This window comes from Talpa occidentalis, unplaced genomic scaffold, assembly GCF_014898055.3.
Source record: "Talpa occidentalis isolate TD23 unplaced genomic scaffold, MPIMG_talOcc4v2.1 talOcc4.7, whole genome shotgun sequence".
Taxonomy (NCBI): Eukaryota; Metazoa; Chordata; class Mammalia; order Eulipotyphla; family Talpidae; genus Talpa; species Talpa occidentalis.
Window position 1 is genome coordinate 122,917,876 of NW_023605083.1, and position 12,550 is coordinate 122,930,425.

General features: G+C 38.5%; 1 protein-coding gene across 2 annotated transcripts in view; it reads right to left on the reverse strand.

Annotated features, from left to right (window-relative positions):
- NSF (N-ethylmaleimide sensitive factor, vesicle fusing ATPase) overlaps positions 1–12,550 on the reverse strand; it is a 137,407-nt gene that overhangs the window by 63,868 nt on the left and 60,989 nt on the right. For both annotated transcript variants that reach the window (XM_037495158.2, XM_037495157.2), the window contains exon 9: positions 2,952–3,151. In XM_037495158.2, coding sequence (XP_037351055.1) covers positions 2,952–3,151 — 200 coding nt within the window. The remainder of the gene's footprint in view (positions 1–2,951; positions 3,152–12,550) is intronic.

Below are 12,550 nucleotides of genomic sequence, written 5' to 3' on the forward strand. Positions count from 1 at the left end.
CTTAGGCAAAAAAATGTGTTGATTCAAAAGACCTAATCTGCCACTACTGGAAGTAAAAGCCCCAGATTTTATCAACATTTTCACCAGTTTCATTGCTCACCATTGTTTCCTGCATTCACTGCTTCTGTGGGTTCAGTTTGCCTCAGTTTCAAGTAGATCCTGCTTCACATTCTCCCAGGAAGCATCTATGAGTAGTTAATTCTATCAGCCTTTGCCTTCATTCACCTTTCACCCTTATTCCTGAATGAGAATTAAGTTGTGTATAAAAATTTAAGTTGGGGCCTCCCCGGTGGCGCAGCGGTTGAGCGCGGGGATGCAAAGCTGCCTGCAGCCTCTGCAGCGCAGGTTCGATCCCCAGGCGCCAGGCGAGGGTCCCACATGGTGCTGGTGCGGAGACCTCTCCTGCCATGCCCGCTGCTCCCCTCAGCAGTGTATTTCATCAGTCTGCCTGTTCTGTTTCCCGCTCTGGCTCTGGTGAATTCTCTCACCCTCCCATACTTCTGACTGTACCCCAGTGCTTGTATAAATAAATAAATAAATCTTTTAAAAAAATTTAAGTTGAGGGTTATTTTCATTTATCTCTGTAAAAACAGAAGCACTGTTTTCTGATCTGTTTGCTGTTGTGGAGTAGTTTGCAGTCAACAAATTGGATTTCTTTCCTTGGTTATTAAGATGTTTCTTAATATTGTTTCTTTTTTTTCCCTTTGGCATGCTCTTATTTCACAATGTATCCAGAAAGACATTTAATTTTTTATTTGTCCTATTTGGGCTTATGGTGCTACCTGAATCTTAGTGTTTATTTTTCTGTATCAATTCTAGAAAATTCTCAGTCATTTTATCTTTGAATATTGTTTCTACATTCTTCTATTTGGACTCTTATTTTAACTCATCTCAATTTCTACTTCATAGTTTACATTTCTTTCTCTCTCCTGATCTACATTTTGGGTAATATTTTTTAGGTCTAGTCTTCTATTTATCACTTCGTTCTTCAATTTAAACTACTGACTTACCTTTAACTTGGTTGCTGAGTTTTAAATTTTGAAATTTTCCATTTATTGAAGCTATTTTAACTTCCCCTATGAGAATCTATTGTGGTCTGGGTTGTTGAAGCATCCCTTAGGGTTCACTTACATGTAACAACCCTATGGGATCATTAGCCAAGGATTCATTTTTCAATTAATTTCTCAGCTTGGGGTTTCCACACTACGTGTGTGTGTGTGTGTGTGTGTGTGTGTGTGTGGGCACGCATGCAGACTACACATATATGTGTTTGTGTATTCAAATTCTGAACTAACATGAGTCAACGATCCATGGTTTAGAATTCCCAAGGGAGGTTCTCCACTTCCCAGTCCAGAACTCAGACAGATAGTTAAATGTTCTTGTTATTTCTCTGTGCTTATAAGCCCATATTTTCTAGCCCATTCTTCACTGAGGACACAACTTCTTAGAAGGTTCCAGTTCTTAGTCCACACATTAGGTGGGCTCAAAGACTTATTCTACCCCTCACTGGGTGCTGTCACCCAAACTCATATATTACCAAAACTAAAAGCTGCAGTTCCTATCTTTGCTGCTCTAATTTTCAGTTTTCTTTTCATTTCTAGAGAGATCTTTTTCTTTCCAGAGAACCCAATTACATATTTTAAATGATTTTAGTTATTTTTTACCCTGTATTTGATGGTATTTATAGAAGGAACTTTTTCAGGTTACCTAGTCTACTGTATTGTTAGGACCAGAAATCCCATGGCACTTTTCAAAACCTGTCTGTTAATGAAATAAATGTATTAATATTAGTGTGTTAGTCAGGATCTTCCAGAGAAAGCAAACCAATGAGTTGCATCAAAAAGGTGAGCAGGGCCTCCCATGTGGCGCAGCGGTTGAGCGCTGGTTTGCGAAGCTGCCGGCAGCATCTGCAGCGCCCCAGCTACTCCCCAGCCACCAGAGGAGGGTCCCACATGGCGTGCAGCCCTCTCCTGCCGTCCGCTGCTGCCCTCAGCAGTGTACTTCGGTCCTTCTGCCTGCTCTGCAACCCGCTCTGGCTCTGGTGAATTCTCTCACCCTCCCGTGCTTCTGACTGTACCCAGTGCTTGTATAAATAAATAAATAAAATCTTAAAAAAAGGCGAGCAAGCTTGAGACACAGAAACAGTTAATATTTCATTTTGAGTTGGAAAGTGGAAGAAAACTGATATCCCAGCCCAAGGCAGTCGGGCAGTGGGAACTTTCACTGCAGGGAGGGTTAATTTTTCTGTTCAACTTAGACCTTCTACTGATTGGGTGTGGCTCACCTACTTTAGTGAAAGCAATCAGCTTTACTCAGTCAACTGACTCAAATGACAATTTCATCCAGAAATACCCTCACAAACACACCAAAATAAAGTTTAGCCAAAGCCTGGGTACCCTGTGGAACAGTCAAACTGACACATAAAATTAACCACCGCAATTAGTACACTCTGGTTTGACTTTTAATGGAATTTTTTTTTCTAAGACTAAATCAAGCTTTCCTTTGAGACCTAACAAGTTATACCTGTCACTTTACAACTGAACTGAACCAGTGGTGAGTAAGCTGGCTTTCTGCACCTGGACCTAACATACATATAAGTCTACAAGTCATTTCATAGATGCAATTTCCCCCTTTTCCAAAGGATAAGTGAGTTCAAGTTTCTGGAAGTAATGTGGAATAAAAATGTCACTTGAAAACATATTCATGATTCTCATTTCACAAAACCCTTGACTTATACAATCATCTATCTTTGTATTATGAACATGTGGTAATGACATCTGCCCACATCATGTAAATCCCTTTAATCCCTGGTTCACTGACATACGTAAACTAGTAATAAATAAATTATTTCAAATATAGATCACAGTCACAAGTTTCTACCTTAACTCTGTTGTTTCCTTCATCATATAAGTGACGAAATTTTTATTAAATTGTACTTATATTAACATTACCCTCCTTTGTTCCTCTTCAGCATCAGCAAAGAGTTTACGAATGTTGGCCTCTGACTCTCCCACATATTTGTTAAGGATTTCCGGCCCATTGACCACTTTGGGCTCTCTTGCATTCAGCATCTTGCCAATCTGTCGGGCCAAGAGAGTTTTACCACAACCTGGAGGCCCATATAACAGGATGCCTTTAACATGTTTGCAACCTAAAAAGAAAAAGAAAAGAGGCTTGTATCAACTAACTAAAATCCAAGCAAGACACCTACAGGAAAGTTTTCCTTTTTCTTCATATCCACTTCTGGAAAAACACAGAGATGCCATTAACATGTATTAATATCCAGGTGCAATGAACAGATCAAAAATGAACTAAAGTCCTTTTTGTAACAGAAACTCCACACACAATTTCTATACCACTACTAATATTTGAGGGCGGGGATGAGAAGATGCCAATGAAAGGTCTCTGGAAAAGTCTATTTGAACTATCATTTAGGACAAATACTTTTCATTCTGAAAATGTTTCTTTTGCTTAAATGCTTAGCAACTATTACTTGCTTTTCTTTATCCTTCACTCTAAACTTAGGGAGAAAAAGAAATCTATTTTTAGGCAAATTTAACCTAAAACAAATCTATGATGATATAATCAGCTATGGAAACTATGTCTTAGTCATATAAATCACAGGTTTGCTTGTCAATACAAGCACTTGAAGAAAGGGCCAACATGTCTGAGAGGGATGGGTACAGAGAAGGTGCAGGATGCAGAGGGATGTTAAGACTGTGGATCAAGTTGAATGTCCTGCTTCATGTGACTAATGCCAAGTCAGGCACATGTGTTCTCAGCGCCACCCAGATGAAGATGAACTTTCAAAAGAATAGTATTTGATTCTTTTCTAGGTGAGCATTGCTAAATGCCTTAAAGGTATCATTAGCAATTGCAAAGTAGCAAGATGGATGATCTACACTCCCCAGGATTTCTTCAGCGACTGCTAAAGAACACTTACTCCACTTCTGAAGAGTAAGATGGCCTGTGGCTTCTGCGAATTCACTGGGAATTCTCACCTTTCTAACAGTTTCACAGTTAAGATATATAACTTTTGCTTATGAGTTTTTTCTCCATACCAAAGAAGCACTCTGTGAAATGATGAATTATTTGATTTCAGTGTTATACTCAAAGCTACAGGTGAAAGACAGTTTCTAGAAATGGAATATAAAAAGTGGGTTTCTATGGAAAAGAGTTTGCCTTCATTGGGAATGAGAGCCTTAAAAATTATGTATTTAAGAAAATATTATGTCAACAAATTCAGTAACTCACATTAAAACAATCATAAGACACAACCAACTCTACTGGAAAATTTAGATTTTGAGGAGGAAGATCCTTTGGGTTGCCAGTATGGTCACTGCTTTTATTTTTATGTCAAAGAAGACTCTCTCTTAAATCCTTGAAAGTAATGAGATCTGTGCTTCTGGTTAGACAAGAGGGAATTGGCTTGTGTAGGGATTAGAATCTTAATTCTCTTCAATTCAGAGTAAATTCCTCTCCCAAGAACCAAGGCCTCATAAAATGTCTTTGCCCTTGACTATCCTTGAGGGAGATAAGGAGAGAAGCCTTAAGCTTCCCCTGTAGTCCTATAAAGTACCAGGCCTTATTCTCACCTCCAATTTCTTAACATTCTCCCAGTTTTCAACTTCTTCCTAACCACATTTCCTTCAATATTAAGCGATATCTTCTTCCAAGGACACTCAACTCCTTGGCCTTCCACCCTACAAGCCCTGAACACAATACAGCATTATGGACCTACCCACTGGCCACGGAGTCCAGCCAGAGAAAATTACACCATTGCATGGGCTGAGATCCTCACAATTTCATGCTATCCAGTTTCAGTTCTATTCTCACTGTTTTCTTAATTCTGCATGCTACCTCTTGTTTTTGTAAGTTCATCTCCCATTCTCTTTGGTAATGATTATCAGATCTTCACCACTCATCTCTTCTCAAGTGCTACCATGCGCCATTAATTCGTAGAGATGACCTAGATCCATACTTTCCACATTGGGGGAATGAAAAAAGGGACTAGCAAGAGACCTAAACTCCTTTTAGTTTCCTATCTACAAATTTCTCAGCAGACACATTCATTCTCAACCTTCACATCAACTCTCAAAGGAAGGGTTTTCTTCAAGGTCTGAGTAGCAATGATTTGTTTATATACCTTTTCTATTAGATTGTAAACTACTCAAGAGCAGGTACTGTTTCATCAATCCTGAATTGCAAACAGCACAAGACTAGCATGTAATATGCCCTCAGTAAATAGCTGAATAAGTAAAGTGTTGATTTCCTTCCTATAAAACACAAAGAGAATGAGGGAAAGAAGACCATTTTAAGAAATTACTGGAAGATCTTAATTTATGGAACAGTGTTTCTTTCATAGCTGAACTAATCGAAACACCTAAAAACACATTTGTAATAACTAGGACTTTGCAAATTTAGCAAAACAAATTACATTATAAATACTAGAATCTTGATTTTATAACTATTTTTATATATGGAGAAGGCTTGATTTCATGTTTTGAATTAATTGCCTCAGCTCTCATAAAATAAACAATTCACAAATTTTTACCGTGAAGTTTAACAGAAAAATAGATGAAACTTACATATAATATAGATCTCTGAAATGACAAAATCTACTCAATATAACATCAATAAGAATATCATAGCAGCTCTAGTCTGCATTAGAAATATAATTCTTTCAGGATGTCAAGAAAGTACATCAAAAATATACATTGACATGGGAAGACTTTCAAAATCCACTTCCACAAAGGAAGCAGTTGTTTGAATAAGCAATGGAAATGGGACTTTGTTATTACCATTATTATAATAGTCTATTCTGACTTATTAAATAAGCATTGGTCTCTAATTTTAGGTGAGTCATGAAAATATTTCATAAGTAGTTCCATTCAACCAAGTGTATTAAGCTCCTGTTTGGACGAGGTATGAAACTAGGTATCAGGCATACAACTTGAAAAAGGCAGTCCCTACCTGCAGGGCATTCCTGGGTTAGTAGGAAAGATAGAAATAAAAATAGGCTATCTAGAATATAATATGACATTATCACAGATATGTCTGAAATGTTTCTGGAACCAAGCCAAGAGAGACTGATTTCTCCAGAGTGATGGCAGAAAATCCGGAGTGGACCCAGGGGGAAGAGGTGGCGTTCAGCCTGGGTCATGAAGGATAGAGGAGGTTCATGCTGGGCCAGGGGAAAGAAATGGCACCCTACTGAGAGACCACCATGATCAAAGGCGCAGAGGTGTGTGAACATAGAAGCTGTCCTCTCCAAGGAGCCAGTAGTGACCTGTTGTGGGCTGGAGTCTTGGAAGTGAGAACAGGGGAGTGCCTGAAGGTGAGACTGACAGGTTCTCAACTCTGGAAGGCCTTGACACCATGCCCAGGAGTTTTTAATTTGTTTCATAAAAACATTTGAGGTTTTTAATCAGGGAAGGTGCACAATGAGATATGTGTTGAAAAACTAACTCTGAGGGTAGAGGTGAGGAAGGACTAGAGAACAAAGATCAGAGGGTGGGTGTCTAGTTGGAGGAATGTTCTTAACCCTTTTCTGGGGACACTGCCTTACTGGCTGGCTCTGGATTTTTACCAAATTAAGCTTTCATATCCTTCCAAGTCTTTTGGAAACACATGAACGAATGGGTCCAGAGGCCTCAAGAGGACACCTCCCTACTGCTATACCAGTGTTCTCAGAGCTTCTCTTAGGACATTAAAAGCCTGGCTGAGGTTGGGAGCCTCTGATCTCTAGCTACTAGACTGTCTGACTGCCAAGTTGTACTGATTGCTATTACTTTTTTGTTTCCTTTAAGTCTCATAAGACTCCTTACTACTTAGAGATCAGTGCCTGGATTAGAAAACTAAATAGCAAAGGGCAGGCATGGAAGAAGGAGAAATGGAACAGAAAAATTGTCAGTCTCTCATTCTCCCACTTTCTTTCCCATGGAATAGTCTAATGGGTTCCCTAGGAAAACGCACATGTACAAAAAGCTTGCACACAATTTTGAAGGTATTCTTAGATCCTCGGAGGTCTATTCTTGGAATCCAAATTTAAAACCTCTAACTATACTACCGAAATAAGTCAGACAAGAGACTGGAAGTAGTTATAGGAAATAGTAGTAGAAAAAGAAAGGAAAATGTTGGAGATATTCATCAAAGTTTAGAGCTCAAATGAAAATCAGAAGGAGGCAAGGATGACCTGAGATATCTAGCCTGGGTGCATGGAGAAACTGATCAGCCCAGAAGAAGACCAAGATGAGGGTGCGAGGAGAGCAAATCAAAACTTGCTTTTTGGGTATAAGGCATTTGAGATTCAAATACAGTGTCCAGGGCTCAGAAAAGCTATTGGTACTGACTCAATATATATATATTTATTTATTTTATATAATTCTTTCATCATTTTTCATTTTTGCACAAGGTATGCATTTTCATTTTGGTTATATTCCCCATACGGTTCCACCCCCCCTTATTTTGACCCTAATCCCTCCTCTCCCCCCACCCCCTGCAGTGTGTCTCTGGTTTATAGTTGCTTGTTGATTTTGATTTTTTCTTTATTATAATTTGACTCATTTTTTTTAATGCCTTCTTTGGGCACATGAAAAGCCACAATTTTAAGTAGAGGGATATAGCAATAAGGGCAAATGCTGCAAGACAGAGGTTGCAGGCTGGAAAAAAGAACACTAGGTTTAAAAATCATAAAGTTCATGTTGATTTGGGCCACAGGGTCTTAAGATCAGGGTCAGATAATTTCAGGTTGAGGAAGGAAAAGGAAGCTGAGCAGTATAAACAGGAGCAGAGAGAAATCACATTTTCCAGAACTCTGGCAACAGAGAGGAAGGATTTCAGGAGAGAGTCTGCAAGGAAACCTTCTCAGAGACTAGTTAAGTAAAAGGGAGAAGAGGAAATAAGCCAAAGGTGTACCCGGTGGGTTCTCTTTACTCTGTGAAGTAGAAACCTGGTCATCCACAAAATGAGGGAAGTGGAGATGACACTAGAGAACAGGAGCACAGGAAATGGGGAGATGTGCCTCAGAGGACATATCCATTTGGTAAGTGAACTCAGCAACTGGATCCAGTGCACAGGTATTCCGGCCTCATTGTGGTAGTTAGATAAGCAACTCACAGTGTTCAGAAAGCTGCGGGCATTTTCTCGATTGTATAAATAAAAAAGTTCATCAAAGCTGACATAAGAATCTTGACCTTAGGCGAAGATTGGGTTTTGGGTCAAAACTGAATCTTAAAAAGATGAGCAATATGAGGTTAAAAAAACAGTGTTAAATTAATTTAATTTGAAGTCAACATGTTTATTGCTCAACGCTATTATCTATTAATAATTTTCCCAAAGTATGAGGTCAAAAGTATCGCACAACTTGTTTTCAAGATTTGTCCTTCATTTTCTTTTCTTTTTAATTTATTATTTATGTATACAAGAACTGGGGTATAGGCCAGAGGTGTAGGGGGTGAGGGGATTCACCAGAGACAGAGTGGGGAAAAGACAGGCAGATAGACTGAAGTACACTGCTGAAAGGAGCAGCGGGCGACACAGGAGAGGTCTGCTGCGCCATGTGGGTAGCTCCCTGGCCGGGGATCGAACTCACATTGCAGCAGCTGTGGACAGTTTCACAGCACTGTGCTTAACTTGTTGCATCACCAGGGAGGCCCTGTCCTTCATTTTCCACAAAGTTTGAGGCTTTAATCTTCATTTCTAAGCCATTTGCATCTTCTTCAATTACTTCACTATGCTTCTTTATCTGGTTCCCCTGTTCATTCCTTTCTCTGGCAGGTCAAATGTTATTTTCCCTCATTTTGTTCTCCAAAGGTTAGTGATAATGAAAAGTATTAATTTTATTAATATGTCAATATGTAATAATAACACTAAAAGTAGAAATAATATAAAGTGCCAAAGAAATATAACAAATGATGAAGCTCTAGTTTATGATTTAAGGATTTAAGTGAACAAGACACTGATACTTCCCTATAAAACTATACTCTGTATATAATTTAATATAAGTCTTGTTTGTATCTCATTCTAGACCCTTTGTCATAAAGTATTTTAATGGCTTCCTAGAAAATGAACCACAAAGCTGCATTTTAATTATGTTTCACAACAGATATCTGTCAGAAGGATGAAAGTATGATTTGTGGTCAGGTGCCATATAAGTAACGATTGATTGGATTAAAGGCATTAGGAAATAAATCAAGTGAAAAATCTCAAGAGAACATTAAAAATACTAAGAGCCATGCTTTTCTAACCAGTGGTTCTCAGACTTGGCTCTTGCAAACAAGCAGAACTTTTTCTCTTTTAAACTGGGGGAATGTGCCATCATTGGGTTACTTTATTTTCATTTTGCAAGGTAGGGTCTTCTTAAACCAAAAATATCAAACCTGTTACCTTCTATCACCACCATTTCATATAAGACAATGTATTTCAATATCAGAAGGTAGAATTGGACATAATCTCAGAATAAAGGAGAGTCTTTTGGATTAAATAAACTTACTTTTATGCACATTGTTCAAAGTAGGGGCTCTGGAGTCAGCTGCCTGGATTCAAATCCTAGTTCTTCCCCTTACTAGCTAGAAATGATCGCAGCAGCTACCTCGGGAGGTTATTATGAGGATTGAAAGTATAATGCACAAAAAAAGGAAGTATAATGCACATAAAGCATTCGCATACTTCCTGGCATGGAGTAAGAGCTTATAAATATTGGCTATTAATTAATATTCAGTTATTTTTTATCAGGTTGCTGAAGCTGAGTGGTGGAATGAAACCAGACTCCCAACAGTGAGGAAATTAGATCAAGTCACAAGATGACTTGAAAATAAGTGACCATTTGCTTATGAAATTTTTTTCTGGGATGGTCTATTGTGACCATCTGACCCCTTACTGCTCTAACACTATTATCACTTGAACATTGCAAATGACAGTACCCGTTCCGTTGATGAACCTCAAGCTCCAAATTAGCACAGCAGTAAATGAGCCGGCCCACAGCAATTTTACAAAGATTTCATTGTTGTTTCAGTAAGTCAGGATTCTCCGCAGCTTCAGTTTCTCTCTTCCAGGTGGATTACTAGCAGAGTCAATCCTGCCTGCTTCTCTTATGCCTTATACATTTGGTTCATCTATTTCTCAAGCTCTCCATGCTCATTTAGGGTCAATATTAGCCCAGCCATAAAAGCTATCATGATTATCAGTTCCATATGTACACACCTTCTATAACCTTCTCCCCCTTCTTGTTCTATCATAAATAGGTTTCTTTTCCAAAGTTCCCCTTATCTCCCCAGTTGTAACCACACTCATAGTCCCTAACTGCCAGATATTAGAAAGCTGCCACTCCCCTTTCTTAGGCAGCACACACCCTGCCCTGCTGGCGCTCACCTGGGATGACTTGGTTCTACTGGGAAGAACTGGGGCTATTTCTCGGCACTTCACCCAAAAGGGTATTTGCAATACTGGATTACCACATCCCATCCTGTGCCTCTTAGTTTGGATGGGTTCCATGACATGCCTTCTCACCTAACTTCCAGAAATGCTTTAATTTGAATTAGAATTCTCCAACAATATACAAAATTTGGAATATTATTTGAGCTCCAGGTCTTGATATCCAGTGATTGTAATCATACAAATTTTGCTGGGGATAACTTTAATAGGTTTTAAGGTGTATACTTGAAACTTGAAATGATTTCTGATCTAAAAGTATAAACAGACTATAGGGTCTTAGCCACTATAAGACAGTCTATCCAGCCCCACCAATGAAATGATAGTGAAAATATTATGATAGCTAATATACTAATTGTCATATTTTTCTTGAAATACCTCAATGAAAAATACATAGCTTTACTTCTGCAATAAAATGAAAGAACAGTAATGCCTATTATTTATAATCTTTTAAAACATGATGCAAAAAAGTAACAAGTTTGTGTTTGCTCTGTTCTTCTATTTTAAAGAGCATTTTCTTTATTTTCGTCAGATGATTTCAAAACCAGCTGCACTGATGAAAAATTGTCAGCCAACTTTTAGGTATCTAAAAGAGGAAAAAATTATAGCAAACACTAATTTTACACAAGAGTGAGCAGAATGATAATAAATTAGAAGTGATATCTGTCAAATTAGCATCAGGATAAGGAATATATAATTCATTTTGTGGGCAACATGATCTTATAAAGAGAGAGAAATGTGTGAAGTAGGTTTTGAACGATAGATGGTGTTTAAAGGGGGAATCCCAAGTAGCTTCTACTTCAAATACAGACAGATTTGCTATGTTTGCCAAAGAGGGAGGCTATCAACAGACTAATGGCAAGTCAGGACTTATTCACAAGTCTTGCAAGCTTTTCTCTGCAGTTGTGCAAACCAGATTTGAATGCTTATTTTCAAATGTATATGCACTTTTAGAAAATACAATTCACAAATCTGTATTACTATTTAATCTTTTGTTTTAAAGTATGCGTAATTCTAACTTCTCCTGGAATCTTGAGTACTTTCCTGCTTCTGTTCAACCTATCATTTTAGTAGCATGATACAAATATTTACTCTAAGACACAGTTTTGAATTTTCTAGCCATGCTATGGGGATGTGGCGCATGACTTTCATCAAATCACAATCTAGGAGGGAGATGTCAATCAGTGTCTACAAGTTATCACCAACATTTGCTTAACTAGGCACTTACCAAATCTTTCAGAAAAGGAAATATTTAAGACTTAACACACAACTCCTGACCCCATTTGAGTCAGGTCTTTGATCATCCATTCTCTGGGTATCATTTTGTCTAGTAGAGACTTGTTGCCCCACCAACTTTAAAATACCAAGAGCACCCTGAGTTCCGTTACGGTACGAGAGAAATGCCCGTGCCCAGAGCACCAAGCAGCTGTGCAAGATACCTACCACCTGACTGGTCTACCTCCAAATTAGTCAACTGAGACTTAATATAGATCTTCTCACTAGATAGCCCAGAACTAAAGATGGTATATGTGTAGCAACTCTCCAAACTAATCTTTGCTGACACCCCCACCCTACTACACTCCCTTATAGGGTGTTGCTTGGTATTTCATGAATTCTTGATGACAAAGATCATGCTGCTCCTGCAGCAGGTCCTGCCTTGCTGCCACCTGGCAGCACATTTCCTTGCTGGTTTCAGAACTTTACAGCTTTTCCTTTCTTCGTTTTCCTCTGTCCATTAATGTTAAACTCTTCTCACTTGTGCTCTTAAGGCCTCTGCTTCATGAGATAGGGATCTTCTCTTCTCTTAACAGATAACTTATTCCTTCTCTTCCTACACTTGGGACTTCTACTCGCTCTAACATTTCATGCTCTTCTGTTCCTTGGGAAATAGCTCCTTCATTAATGCCACCTAACTTTACTCATGGTTACCTCTGTTAAGACCACCTAGCTCTGACTGTGTCTCTATTCTTCAGTATTTATAGTTAGCTGTTGTTAAACTTTAATGGCACCAAATGTCCAAAGATGCTTGTTCAAATGCAAGTTTTCAGGCATTACTTCTAGAAATTCAAATTCACTAAGTGTGGAGTAAAGCTGAAGAGGCTGAATAGTTACCACGCCT